This window comes from Lonchura striata, chromosome 3 (assembly GCF_050655825.1).
Source record: "Lonchura striata isolate lonStrDom1 chromosome 3, ASM5065582v1, whole genome shotgun sequence".
Classification (NCBI taxonomy): Eukaryota; Metazoa; Chordata; class Aves; order Passeriformes; family Estrildidae; genus Lonchura; species Lonchura striata.
This window is the reverse complement of record NC_140705.1, coordinates 63,181,708-63,197,265: the sequence shown is the minus strand read 5'-3', so window position 1 is coordinate 63,197,265 and position 15,558 is coordinate 63,181,708. Positions and strand designations below refer to the sequence as shown.

Sequence of the window (15,558 nt, the reverse complement as noted above, 5' to 3'; positions counted from 1 at the left end):
TCTCACAAACTGAATTAGAAGGAGCAGCCCTGTGGCCTGAAGCTCACTGGAGATATTCAGATGATTTTAGTGAGCACAGATTTAGGTTGCAGCTTAATACAGACTGGTAGGTAAACAGGAGTACAAATTTTCTTCTTGTCAAAAGAAGGGCATTATAGAAACCCTGCAATTATCTTGAGGGCATTTAGGAAGCTCTAAAAGGAACCAAAATATTTTTCCTATTTGTTTATTTAAAATTAGAAGTAATTAAAAAGGGGGATACATGGAACCAAAGCCCAAAAAAAACTCCACATGGAAGGCACCAGAATCCAGGGTAGTAAATTAATTTTAAAATTAAGAAATTTAGGGAAGAGGACAGATAAAAAAAGAAATGAAGAGGAGGATGATGAACCTGTCTTTCTAGAAATCAAAAGCCACAGGCTGGTACAAGACAGCAGTGACTGACTGATTTGCTCTCTTTAAAAAAACGTCACTAGGACAGGGTTATAATATGGGCCATGCATAAACTGAGGTTAGAACTGGGAAGGTTTCTAATCATGGGAAAAGTGCAGCCTTCCACTGAAAATAGCAGGCAAGTACACCACCTTTTGTTCATTATTTAGATTTCTTGATCATTGTAGGAAAGGCACTTGGAACAGTTTTGATAAAGAACAGACCTCCCACACACGAGACCTCCTGTAAACTATTGTGTATTTAAAATGTTTAGAGTTCCGCCTTATCTATGATGCACTTAAGAGGTTTTGGCTCAGGAAAAAACATTTCTATACCTGGAACTTCAATAAAAGCACACAGACATGTTTTGCAGTGTATTCTGAAGCTTATTTGACTGGAAAATGAAGTTGCTGCCTCCTGGACATGAGGTCTTTAACTTCATTTTATTAATCTGACACTTTATGGATATTGATATTCAAATTAAGAGAAGGAAAGAATGGCTCATTTGTTTGATTTTATGAAATTAATCTACTGACCACAAACACCACCAAGTTTCTAGAACCATCAGTTAAAACATTTTTAATTAAGGCACCACATTTGAAACAAGTGTCACATACATTAATATCTCTTGAAAGTAATTAATAACTTTTTGCAATAGCTTTCTCTGGAACATCGAAGTTGTGTAACATGCTGGTTATGCTTCTACCCCTCCCAGTACATTCAGAGCCAAGTTTATTTTACATTAGACCTCTTCTGACAAGTTATGCCAATGCTTATAAAAAAAGCATACAAAAGACATAGATTATGCTAATCCTCATTACCATATTACAATACCATCCTCCCTGTCATTAGGAAAGGTGTGCATTTTCTTACACTTTCTTCTCCTTTTCAGCTTTAGTTGTGCAAGTGTTTTCCTGACTTGAGATTCTCTGCAGTCTTTTGAATTCACTAAAAGTAGGTACTATAATTAGTTACAATAAAGTCTACACAGTATTCCCCACCAGCCAGTACTGTACAGAAAAGGGAAAAAAATTTAAAAGGACACATTTGCCTCAGAATTCTCTTATTCGGCAAGAATCATAAATACAAATGGTTGTATATGCCACAACTGAGGTCATAATACAGTTCTGAAGTCTGCAGACATTTATGCTCCGTAAAGTTATAAAACACAGGCCTAGAAGGGACCTTCAGGAATCACCTGGCCTCTCTAAAACAGGATCACATGCAATATATAGCCTTATCAAATTGAAAAAGGTGTTACAAAATGGAAAGCTATACAATATATAATACAAGAAATACAGGACATTGCAAAAGATCAGTTGTAAATTACTTTAGCTTTACAGTCTGTTTTAATGCTTTCTAAGTTCCATTCTGTATATGTGCACAAATACACATAGCCACACACTTACCCTCTCCTAAGTACCAGGGTCATGAGAGTAAGAAATGACACAGAGCAACATGTAGCATTTGCTTTCCACCTCAGTCTGTCTCTCCTAAAGCTACTTCCCCCACAGCTGGGAGAGAAGTTCAAAAAATGAACTTCTTCCTTCTTCCCCAGCTGAACAAAGCCCTGACAAAGATTATAGACCATAATTAAATCTGCTGGAAGATGCTGGAGGTCCATGACCAACACAGACATGGCCACACCTCGCTGGAATACTTATTTGGAATTGCTGGCTGCAGAAACACAAATGAGGAGCCAGCCAGATTACTCCAACACTGATGTCTGTATGAAGTTCACACATGTAAGTTGCTCACAGAACTGCCTTTCTATTTCTACCTGTTACCCTCACTCACTCATAAAGCAGCCCAAGTTTGCTAAACTCTGAAGTACATGCAGTGTTAGAAACTTCTGGAAGTTTTTAAACACCTTATGCTAAAATTTCCCTTCAAAGCACACTGATAATTAAAACACTGCAACTTTACAAAGGTAGACAAATAGAATAGTTTATGTTTCTGCTCAAAGATACTTTCTGAATCAGAATCCCTCATATACCATGTAAAAATGTATGTAGCTTAGCATCTGAATCTATTACAACATATATATGTGATTCCATCACAAGTCCTACTGTGGCCACAAACCTGCCAATGCTACATTAGCCACTCTTATGTTATACACACCAGCTCCATGCTTTGGAGGAGACCTTGTCCAACAGCACCAATTGGTGGAAAATAAATTTTAATTTTATTTTCCCCTTTATTCAAATAGCTAATAGTCAACAACAGTCCAGTAACAGGAATGAGAAAATATTTTTAGGCAGCAGGTGACTGTGATAGTATCACAGAAGTTTCTTCCTTGGGGCTGACTTTGACAGAATAAAAAGTATTCCTTGGAATGCTGTGTTTTTTCCTAGCTCCATTTAAAGCAATTTTGCCAGAGGTGAAAAAAAACAACCTATCTTGCAGGACCCACTAATGGGTTGTTTAAAATCTGTCCTTTTCCTTTCTACACTTGAAACACTATAATCTATATTTATAAGAAAATATTTGAATAAAATAAGGATGACTCAATTACTTGGGAGGGGAAGGAGCAAGTAAACCACCCAAGCTGAATTGACATAAGAATATGTAGATAATACTTTGGATAAAAGCTATTTGGTTTAAGATGCCAATGGTTTTCCTGATTTATTGCCAGGCACAGTAAGAAATACACTGGCAAAATAAGGTGAGTTTTAGTCTTCTACAATCACACCAAATTCACATCAGAGCTGCTCCTCTGTTTTGACAGTTGACTGTACTTGGACTTAATCTTTCAATTTAAGTATGGTGCTCTCTCTGGGGAGGAGTAGTAATAGGTAGGCTTGATGTTTCCCAGGACTTCATCTTCCCAGTTGGGGAGGCAGCAGAAGAAGAAGGCACAACCAATTACAACAACAGTGCTGGCCCAGCCAAAACCATAGGCCCAGCTGAACATGTTATCTCCTGTCAGTGGAATGTCTTCTGTGAATTTCACTGGATAAATGACCAAGCCAATGATCTGGAATGCAGCTGGAGAGAGAAAAGAAAGAAAACCAGGAGTAAGTTACGGCTCCCATTAAGAAAAGGTAACTGGAGATAAGTGCATACTTAAGATATGTAAGGGTTATCTTCAGACCTGCAATCACATCTGCATTGTTACAGAGGTATGTGATTTCTGTCCCAGGCAGATCCCCACGCCTGTGTGGCTGCAGCACCTTAGCTGCCATTGCCAGGTTGCTAAGGCACATACCTGCATGCTGTGACCAGCCCTGTCCCACAGCCAGCACTGGGAACCCTGCCCAGCCGGTTACCTCCCAGAGCCCCGTTCCTCCTCCTCCCATCAGAAAGGTGGGAAGAACCCACAGCTCTTAAGTCTTAGCATGTGACATGAAGGGTCAAAGGTCTTGGGTGTCCCCATAAATTGCTCTTGGGAAAGTGAGAACTGACAAAGGCCACTGCAGCTCCCCTACCCATTATGCTTTCAGAGAACAATTCAGCCTTCCCTTGTTCCTCATGAAAATGAGTCATAAACCAGACAAAGCTAATTTCATAAAGGAGGCTCCATCTAGCATGTTTTTCTGCTGATGCCTGTTTCACATCTAAAATAACCTCGTCTTTGTGCCCCGCCTTACCAACAACGAAGAGCAGGCCTCCAATTCCTCGCACAAAGTTGAAGCGGAGGATCTCAATAGAGAATGCGATGACTGCAAGGGCAAAACAGATGACCAGGATCACAAAGCCAACGAGGTATGTGGCAGCTGCTGCTCTCCCCCACCCTTGAAGAGAAAACAAGTAAGGTATTACACACAGCAGTACTCTCCTATAGGTCTTTGCAGCTCTTTGGTTTTCTTTAATCATTTTTATTGAAACCCTTTACTGTAAGAAGCATGTCCTTATGTCAAAGCAATACTGAATGCCTGCAAAGCACACAGCTGCAGAGCAGGGGGGCACCATCACTGCTGGAGCAGCACAGGTATTCCTGCCTGCTAACTTGTCTGGCTGAAAAGGGGGATAGAGTGCAGCATAGTAGAGAGATAATACCTTCAAACTCTGTACCTGTAAGACACCCACAGATATATAAGCAGATAGGGCACACAACTGCTGACAGTGCCCTTTATTATTACAGCTCCTGTTTGATATTCAGGTTTTCAAAAGCACTTCCATGCACGGGGAAGTGTGAAAGCAGACAAGAGGGTACCACCACAGGAGATAACTGCTGGGAAATAATAGTGCTGTCTGCATAAAACTTCTGGTTTTTTATGACAAGAATAGGGCATGTGGAGCAAAATAAGCATGACCAAAAAGAAGTAAACCTGCAATAGCTGAAAAGATGACAAAAAGAAAGTTCTTGAAAATAAGTATCTATTCATAGCTAAAATGTAGCAAGCAGGTGGAGGAGAAACAACGAAATCTGAGGTAAAAGTTGATGAGTCCTCTTTGAATCATTACTTTGACATTTGCTGGAACAGGGTGTATCAAGCTACTTAGTGTCAAGCTATTGCATGCTGGAGAGGCTCAGGCATGAAGCAAGCGCAGCTGTATTCCAATGGAGCAACACCAGCATCCAGAACTCACCCGGCACAGGCCAGGGCCAAGGCAACAATGGCAGGAAAACCTCCTAGATCAACAGCCAGTGATTCTACTTTGGCAGCAACATGGCCTCGTGAAAAGGCCCTCACACACCTTGTCCTCTTCAGAAACCAAGCAATTTAGGTGAGCCCAGTGCAAACAACTCCAAGCAAAGATGTTCCTGCCCTGGAGGCAGGATACCTGCCCACAAGGGCTAAACCATATTGGCTAGTGCTTTGTTTTCCAGTCAGCTGTCATCACAGTTCAATTCCCACATCTACATATTATGGGTTTTTACTTTCACACACTCAGACAGAGGTAGGGCTGGATCCTGAGCTCCCTCCAATGTAGGAACAAAGAGGCCAGTGAGATCTAGGTCAGAACATAAAAAAAAAAAAAATCTCTTTCATGATAGTTGTCCATTCCAACACAGTTGAAGTGACTTTGGAGATATCCTGCTATCATTGTAGTCTCCATTCTTTCTCTGCAATTTGCAGTCTGAAAGCAAAGCATTGTTTTACAGCTATTTTAATTAGATCTATTTGAACTGGTTTATTTTTCTTCTAATCCAACAGCAAAACCAAAATACAGCAGGTATCCATCAACCAAATCTCTGCCAAAACTCCCAACAAGCACCACTGCTATCTGAAGACAATAAAACTGACCTGACATAGAAAAGATAAGGAAAAGTGTTTCTTTCCCTTCCTGGAGCTACTCAAGACAATACAAACTTCTCAAATTCCTTCTTCTTCAACTTGTTATGCGTGTCTCATACCCCTTCCCTGAGGGAATGCTGAGGGGAAGAAGTGAGAAGGAGACTGATGAGTGTCTGGAGAGTAGAGCTATGTCAGTGGTTTGACAAAATCTTTTCATACAAAATATTCTCTGCCATACCTAATGCAGGTATTGAATATTGTCTCCACAGTAGGATTTCTTTAGTGATAACTAATATAAAGGGATATGTAACCATTACACACAGCCAGTCCAGTAAAGCACATTCAGACTAGATGATTTAGGCAAGGTTTTATCAATATTTGCCCTATTAAGGAAAAAAAAAAAAAAAAAAAGGCATGACAAGAAGGAACACTAAGTTACCATAGCATATTCCCTTTCAGATGCATTATTTATGCTGACAAGATGTAGGAAGACAAATCTGGCATCTGTTTGATAAAATGTAAGTTCTAAACTCAAATACACCTGCATGTTAGAGACCTTGAGGTTTAATGCAACACAAACACAGCTGAAGGAGTACAAGGCAGAATGCCATAGTGCTCTCTCTGCCATTTTTGTATCATCTGTACTGTCTTTACAAGCATAATAAGCTTTTGGATACAGGTCAGCCTAGGCTCTGCTCGCAGTGATTTATTTTCTTGTCTCTGGCAATAAGAAAATGACAATACATACAACTGCAGGAGCTATCTTGTCAGGAAGATTAATATCAAGCTCAGCTTTGCTTCAGGTCTTCAGAAACAAGGCAGCAGTAGGTACCATCATCATGAAACTCAGTGAGTTTTGTGCTTATGTGTGACAGGGCTCAGTGCTGGTGACCCAGTACCTTCTGCTCTTTCTTCAGCTGGATTATCTTTTCCAACAGCACTTAGCAGCAGGTTGATGCTGACAAGACCTGATAAGACTGAGTCATAGGTGCTGCCCACAGCACTAGATGGGTGTGCTCTGGGCTGGGTGAGTGTAGTCAGCCACTGAACTGTCAGCCAGACACTTGATCCCCTGGAGGAATCACAGCATTTATGCTTAATTTTGGAGATTTCTCTTACATTTTGTATATATATATGTGTCTCTTAATAAATGACTGATGGGAGAGATTAGGGTGGGAGGGTGCACCTTTCCTGAACATAGAGTGCAGCTCTGGGATGTTCCTTATCGACATGACCTGTTGCCAGCCCCACTGACAGGGAGACTTTTCACCAGAGACTTTTCCCCCCGTCTTTCTGAAAGATCCTCCCACTACAGCTCCCAGCTGCCAGGAGGGGAGAGTGCAGGTTTACCCTCTCACTGTTTGCTGCCATAAGAGCTGGAGAGACCGGCTCACAGTCAGAGAATGACAGATTAGCCCCAGTTTCTATCTGGTTTATGCTCAAAAGTACCTTGTAATCATAAGATATGAAGCCAGAATTTAAGCTTTTCCACAAAAATAGAAAATTCACAGGCCCATTAATTTGTCAGAGAGAGTATTTCTTGTGGAAAATAACATAAATATGATGTATGTTTATGAAATCAACCAAGAACACCACAGTGATTTGGGACTGCATAAATAGAAAGGCAAAAGAAGAGAGGAACAGAAAAGCAGATAAATAGTTGGAGGTATTAGTGTTTCCAGGTCAGCTTGGCCTCAAATAATAGTCAAGTTCTTTGCATCTAATCAGCAGAAAAGTATTTATCTATTAGGTGGTGTTGAAAGAATATTTAAAAACAACTGTTCAGAAGGTCTGTAATTATTAGGAAGGATTAAGAGTTTTATTACATAGCATTACATTACATTAATGATTACTATGGGAAGGAATTAAGCTGCAAATATTATCATGCAAATAACTAGGAGGGGTCATGATTACTAAATGTTAATGATGAGCACCAGTAATATGATGAAATTAAAAGAAAGCAAGCAGCAGTGCCTTAGCATTAAGTGTCTTTCCTGACTTCATTCAGCCATGCCTCAACCTCACCAGGGAGGAAGTGGAATCTCTAAAGGCTGAGATATTTAAATCTAGATTTCTCTTTAGAAATCAATAAAAGAGCTGTGAAAATAGTCTAGCAAGAAGATGAACTGCTACAGGATTTGAATTAACAAGACTCTCATATTTGTTCATTCACTTCTAGAAGCCAAAGCTAGTTTGTTAGCTTGTGAATAAATTGAAGTTTTTCTCATGACCTGCAGAGACTGGGCATGTTTTGGCAATGTAGCTTTAATATTCTTGTGTATGTAAATGGCAGTAGCAATCCTTGTTTGGCCTCAAGAGCCCATTACACAGAATGTCCAAAAATATCTCCCTTTTTTGATGTAATAAAGGAGCAGTGGACTGCAAGCAAAAGAGCAGTGTCAGCTCTACTTTCTTGCTCAGATAATGTGCAAACTTCCCTGATAGCATGACTGGTGAGAAGAAGTTATGTGCAAACCCACTGAGAGCATAGAGGACTCCAGAACTGAAGGTTTGCTGGGAGGGCGGGTTGGAGATTAACGCTGGGAATCACAATCTGTTTTGGCTTTAGGAGTGCAGGAAAAGCAAAATATTAAATACAAGCCTCCTAATATAAACTTGGCTTCAGTTGAAAGCTGAGGAGAGGCACCATCTTACATATTTCCAGCTTTTAGTCTCTGGATTGTTAGCAGCAGAAGTTTGCTGCTCAGGAGCCAACAAAGTGCACTGTCAGAGACACCAGCCTCACATTTCACTGGGATCTTTTACCAGGAAGTTGCAGTAAGTGTTTTCTGGGTGTAGGCAGGGACGCCAACTGTTACACCTTTCCCATCAGCATTTCCCAAGTGCCTGCACTGCACATAATGTTAGTTTGTCTTGAATGCATCCTGGCATTTGTAAATGAGACAAAAGCATGCCTGAAAAGATGTGTATTGGAAAAGTAAGCATACACCTAGCATTCCTCCTTTACTTACCTGGCCCCTCAGTGAAGTCTCCACATGCACTCAGTTTCACCAATAATCTGTGGTATCAAAGTCCATGCCTCTATGGACATAGGTGCAGTGGCACAGCTCCAGTGAAACATGATTCACAAAGGTTGGGCTCCTTTTTATTTTTCTGGCACGTACTAAGGATCCAGAAAAATGCTTCCCTTTTTCTTTGTTGGCTGGTACATGCTAAATGAATACCAACTGGCTCTTAGGAATATAAGAAGGAGTTAACCTAATGAGGTTATCTTTACTGCACATGTACATGCCCATCTTTTACAGTCTTAATTCAAAGCAAAGTTGTTGGGACCAGTCACTGAGAACCAGGAGGGCGCAGCCACCCATAAATATTGCTCCTAAACTTACAATCTCATCACTATAAAGACAATCATCCGTTCCAAGTTACACAGTGCAAATAATCTTTGTCATAGCTGATGGCTTGCTGATATGTTTTAAACACACAGTCAACAGTTAAATCCTGCAATGGTCTAGACTTAGTCATCTTGAGTCATTCTAGTGCACTACAGCACTTCTGCATTGCAACATTTTGATAATACATAGACACTGCCAGCCAGGGCATTTCTCAGACTTAAACTGGAACTCTAAACAAAATCCCTTCCCTGCCTCCCTACCACATGACATCCTACTCTTCTTTTTCCCTTTCACTTTTTCCCCTCTCATGTGGTATTTGCAAATGGGCATTAAGGAGCTATGCAGTTTAGGAGACACTCCTATTTGCAAATCTTTGTTTGCCTTTTCCTGCCCCTTTCCCCTTATTTAAAATAAGTGACTTGTCTGCTTTTTTCTTCCTCTTCCTCATACACATGCCACAGCTCAATTAAGTATTTGTCTAATAGCACATTCTGTTAATGGAGGTCCACTCTGAAGTCTTCATTTCATCAGAAGAGGTGCAGGATGGTTAGTGCACAGCAATTATTGTATGCAAAACACAAGTTATGCATCTCAATTAGTTAACCTTTATTTTCCTGCAGCAGTACTACAAATACCTGCTAGGCATTTTTTCCTCACCTCACCTATTTTGACAGTAATTGCATTAGCATAGAAGAAAGAAAACAAAACAAATCAAACCTGAACTCATGTGTTACATCCTGTCTCTAGATGTAAATACTATTTGAATGGACAGTGGCATTGATGTTATGAAAATTTGAGAACAGGCAAATTCATATAAATAAGCCAAGGACTTAAATAAGTTTTGGTTTAAATAAGACAAGGCTTAAACAAGTGAAGTCAAGGATGCTATTCTTCTGTGTCAGCCTGTTCACTAGGAAAAAAATGCAGAAAATTACTTTTGTCCCACAGTGCTGAGGGCTGACGCAAAGCACACACCCATCAGTACTCAGGGACATGCGAAGCCATGTCACTACAGGAGAAAACCAATTCCAGCGTCTGTACTGTATTAGCACTTTTCCCCTGTGCAATGCAAATTTCAGCAACTCTGCTCTAGCTTTTCTTCTCTGTCTGAGGGGGGAGATGGATATTTTCATCTCACTAGCCAGATTTCTTCTACCTTCAGTAAAGCCCAAAGTCATCACCCAGCTGAGAAATGAAGCCACTTCTCTTAAGAATATTCAGGATTTAGCTTGTGCATGAGTGTTGCAATGAAAAGCTTCTGGAAGTGAGTCTGCCGTGCTCAGGCAGCAAGGGATCTGCGCAGGGAAACAGTCCCAGCTCTCCCAGCTGAAACACACCCTTCCAGCCCCCCAGTCCCTAAAGAACCCTCATCCAAGATCTTAAGGCGGGTCTGCTTATTTGTCCAGAAATATTTTGTTTGAGGGAAAAGCAGATGTAATCAGACCCACGTGTCCTAGCAATAAAACAAAAAGTCCCTCAAAAGACCTAGGAACTGAGAGTGTGCAATAAGAATGTTACAGTGGCGATGCCAGATACAGAAGCAGCTAAACAAGTTAAAACAGAGGCACCCTTATCCCGGATTTAGGCCCCAGTGCAACGGAGAGGTACAAAGGAAAGAGCATTTTTTTTTCTCTGCCTGCAAACCCATATCAAACCATTTTAAGCTGCAGATCAGGAAGTATTTTAATAACTGCACTCCCTTGGCCAGGAGAGTTAAATTAAGGTGCTCTCTTCCCCCAGAGGGTTGGAAAAATACTGTTTTACTATTGTCCAGGTGTAGTTCTGCATAGGACACCTTGCATGAAGGTTTCCACACTCGCCATCCGACCGGGGAAGCCAGCGGCACAGGGAGGGAGCAGCCAGGTAAGGCTACGGCCAGGTAAGGCTATGGCTTCAGGGAAAGCAAACAGACAGCTTGGAGCCAGTTGCTGTCTTACTTTGGTTGTAAAATGACTTCAGAAAAACCCAAAATAGCAACAACACGGCTTGTCAACGTGGTACTGATTTAAAAAAAAAAAAAAAAATCGTTCTGGAGTAGTCTACTCCTGCGTTTCGGAGCTGGTTTAAGCCCCGAAACAGCGCGGATACTCCATTCCAGAAAGCAGCTGCTCCACAGCGGAGTTAGGGGAGGTCCATAGCCTCTCAGCCGCTGTCCCGGATCCCTCGGAAGGTTCCTCACTCACCGTAGTCCATCAGCGACTCGCAGCTCCAGTTGAGGTCCTCCTCGCCCCGCGTGCAGCTCTCCCACAGCGACGCTTGCTGCACATAGGGCTCCGACTCGGACTCCAGCCAGCCCCGGCCCGCCAGGGCGATGATGCCCATGATGATGGCCAGGCCCAGCAGCAGGGGCAGGAGCCACCTGCACCTCCAGCAGGCGAGGCCGCACACCACCATCGTGCCCGGCCGGCGGCGCGCCCAGCGAGCCCGGGCGTCGCGGCTGTGGTGCGGGGAACCTCCGCCGGGACGGGAGACTGCGAGCGTGCCGCTCCGAGCGGGGTTTTAAGGCGCCGGGGAGGAGGCAGTCCCACCCACATTCCTCTGACTAAGCCTGCCGCCGCCGGCGGCCCCGGCCGGTGAGGCGGCGGAGGGAGCGGGGCCGGCCCCGCTCGGCCCGCCCGGGATCACCCTCGCCCTTCTCCTTCGCTGCCCGCCACCCTCCCGCACCCGCTCCCGCTCCACCGTCGTGGCACAGACACCGCAAAAACGCAACCGGCGGTTCTCGGGGCTCCAGGAGCTCTGCCTTTCTCATGGGGGCTGGAGATCATCCTCCTCCTCTCTGATCACTGGGTAGACCAAACAGTATTGCCCAACATATTATCAGTGTTGATCCTTTCCCATTCTGTGTCTGGAAATGCACCCCAAGACACCAGATGGCTAAAATGAATACTTGCCCATCACATAGCATGAATGGACACCCAAAGTTTTGATCATGAGAGAAGCGCTTCTCCACAATAAGATATCTATATATCCCATTGTGTCACTCCGTTGCCCAGCATCAAATCAAATTCATTGTCTGAGCAGGCACGTGCCCATGAGAGGACTAGAGGAGCTTGTGTTTTGGGCACACAACTCACACATGTTTGAGTTCTGGAGCAGTTTCTGAGGCGTCACCAAAGAAGACATTAGGAAGACAAATCTCTGAGATCTGAAGGACTGAAAATAATACTGGATGAGAGGGATTACATGTGCTTCATGGAGAATGGGAGCATGTGAGTTCGTACTGAACTGCATCAAATGGGATTTTGCCACAGCTATGTCACGTATAATCAAACTGTGCCCAATGCCAATTCCTCAAAAGATATTAATGGGAGGCATCCTGTAAGGAGTGATGGTCAGCCTCATTTGAGTACTATTAGGGAATGGATTGAGATGCTAAAATAAGGACAATAAGATGATATCACTATAGGCAAGTTGCAAAAATCTCAGGCAGGGTACCTCAAATCATGTGGAGTTTCACCAGTTCTCTCAACATCCTTTTGATGTTCATTCCTACTGTTCAGACATCATTTCAAATTCATAATAAAGCAGAGTCATAAACAAAATTTGCCAGGACTACTTGCAAGCCTATGTCATCAGCACACAGGTTTTGCATGCTGAAAAAGTAATGGCAGAACTGGGCACTATCATCCTCTCATTTTGCCACACAACAGAACTTCTTTTGTGCAATGCCAAGCAGTGATTTTCCAGCAGTCTCATTATCAGCACTCAAGTCACGTCAGAAAGAGGTGCAGAAAGTATTTTCTTCAGAAATTCTGCAGAAAATATTTTCTTCAGAAACTGAGTGCGGTTGGAAGAGAAGTGAGAGTAAATTTCATCCATTGATGAAATGCACCCCTCAGGAAAGTGTTGTCTTCATTATAAGGTCAAAAGTAAGAGAGTTCCCCCAGTTCAGACAGGAGTATAGCAATTTTTAGTAATTGCATTACTTAGTTTCCCAAGGCTATTCTACACCAGGAGTGCCTCAATGTCTGGATGCTACATTGGTGTGATGAGAAGCTCTGAGAACAGCCTCCAAACCCACCTCTGGCATTAGTGGCTTGTGTTGCCTGTGGCCTAGCCTACTCCCAGTGACACCATGAAGAAAGAAATGCCATCTTCTCTTTTCTTCTTAAATCCTTGGCTTTTTAGCAACTAGGAAATCCAGCTGAAGTTAAAGGATAATACACCAAAGATTACATTCTGTATGAGTGAGGGCCTATTACAAGTCCACGACATTGTCTGCCTTCAGTCCCAATATACTTGGATTTATTAGCAAAGAGATCTAGCGAACTATTAATAGTAGTAATAAACCCGTGCCTCCTGGAGCAAAACAGGCAGCTCCAGCAACATATGCAGCTTTTCTTTTCTCTGGGCTGTATAACCCACATCTTCCAGAAACCAGGTGGTAGGAGTCAGCTTTGTAGGGCTGCAATGATACAGGTATGAAAAACAAGTAGTGCTTTGATTATGAGGAAAAGATGCCCTTATATGTATAAGGGCAAAACAAACAGGAGGTTTGCTCTCCTTAACACCAAACCCTCCTGAATGTAGCTGGGCATTCTGGATCAAGCTGCACTGACAAATGTACATTACCTTCAGCTGCGAGCACAGCTACATGTTCTGTAGTCATGAAAATAAGAAAATTTTCCCCAGTTTTATCTTTGGCCATGTTAAAAAGCATCATAAGCTTCTTTCACCACCACTACCCTTACCTTTATTTATTTATTATGCAAATAATAAATTAATTTCATAATCTTTGTGGCCCTATAGAAATATTTTTCTCCGCAATGTAAGAAGGGATATGCCTCTCTAGCAGGCGGTGCTTTACATGGAGTAAATCATTTACTGGTGCTGGCAATCATTCACCTAGCTATCAGAGAAAACCAAGTAGCACTGAGAGAAGGTCAGGGATCAGCTCCAGCCCAGACAGGTATGGCTGGGCTGTCATGGGCTTTGAAATACACCAGCAGGAATCTGCAGGCTGGTTGCTGAGAGTGCATCTGGGGTGAGGGGAGGGGAGTGGGACACAGTGGGTAGCACAGTGCCAAGGACATCTCTCTGCCCTGTGGAGTCCCCTCAGGGATAGGGTACTTTCCTTTAGCCATTTTACATGCCTGGTCTTTTCTAGCCTGTTTACTTCTCAGAAAAAAAAAAATTCAGAAAAAAAAGTCCACAGTCTGAGTATCAGTTATAAATCCAATTCCTATGTAATTCCTGGGTGTTGTCCTTCAGCAGCGTCCTATGCTCACTTTCCTCCATGTCCAAGTGCCCCAATTCTGCTTAATCTCTCTTCAGGCATCACAGCCATCTAATTAACATCACCTAAACAGGGTAGTCACTCAACCCATAAAACAGGATAGGCATGGGATGTAATTTGTATAACACACAACAACAACTCCATCAGTGTTTTCAGATCTAATTTCAATTTCCTCATGCGTGCTCAAAAGCTGCCATTATGTGAATTTACAAGAAAACAATTTTTCTGGCCAGCTCTTGTTAGTAGCCCTAACTGAGTTTACATTACAGACTCCTCTATGGCTGGCATAGATGAAATAAGCTGGCTCTCTGCAATTGATGTGCTGTGGAGACTACTTCAAAAGACTTGTGAAAATACTGGGGCAACAGTTCAGCCTGCAGAGGTGTGACTAATGCTTTATCATTCCTTCAAGGGGCAACTCATGTGACTCCATCAGCCTGAGATGACCTAAAATCTTAGAAATAAAAGGATATTAAAGAGTCCTACTTCTGTGCGTGCAGTTCCTATGGTTGTCATACAGTAGTGAAGGTGCATGTGTACTTGCTAACTTCAGTTTTCTACATTTAGGTTGTGCAAAGGTCTCTCTATTGTCCTGAAGTGGGTGAAATTCCATTTCAGTAAAGGACATGACAGAATCCCAGGTGGCAGGGATTTTACCCCAAAACTCTCTAAAGGCTTCAGGCTCACTTAGACCATACCCACAGAATAATGAGGGTCTCTAGACAACTAAGTCCTATGGACTTGTTGCTGCAAATTTTCCTCCTTTGTCTCATCCTCTCATTTGCATTCCAAAATGTAAGAAAAGAAATCATCAAATAAAGAACTGTGTCATCTTTGATCTCATTATTGATTTTTATTTTGTTCATAAGACCTTTTCCAAGGTTGCAAACTGGCCATCTTCATGTGTGATGTTACAACATCCTAGCAATTGCCTGGCTAACACTGGAACTATTCCTGTAAGAATGGGAGATTGGTGCAGTGTGTGAATGTTTTTTCCTGAAGTTGCTATTTACTTGAACCATCCCTCCAAGAAAACCCAAGGTACAGTATGTACTTGTCTGGAGGGGCCAGAGGGTTTTACTGGCTTTTATCTTTATTTTCTTTTAAGATAAACTTTCGTTTATTCAAGAACGAGAAAGATTAATTCTTGCAGAGCAGTATGCTTGTGTTTCTTCTGACTTTTACATTCATATCTGATAAATCAAGAGAATATGTGTCTTAGAAAATATCACATTTGTGTAATATCAGACGCAAAACTGGAAACCTTTCTTCGCTTAAACTCCCCTTCATACCTGAGATTTCTCCTGCGCTGACACTGTTTTGTTTAAACAGCGCCGCGGCTGCCCGGGGG

General features: G+C 42.3%; 1 protein-coding gene across 1 annotated transcript; it reads right to left on the bottom strand.

Moving 5' to 3' along the window:
- Window positions 1-984: 984 nt before the first annotated feature.
- PERP (p53 apoptosis effector related to PMP22) lies at window positions 985-11,446 on the bottom strand. Its single transcript, XM_021553053.3, has 3 exons — window positions 11,155-11,446; window positions 4,023-4,166; window positions 985-3,420 (listed from the first exon to the last, which is right to left on the bottom strand). Exons 1-3 carry the CDS (start codon window positions 11,363-11,365, stop codon window positions 3,185-3,187), a joined length of 591 nt encoding a protein of 196 aa, XP_021408728.1. The 5' UTR covers window positions 11,366-11,446; the 3' UTR covers window positions 985-3,184.
- Window positions 11,447-15,558: the final 4,112 nt, after the last annotated feature.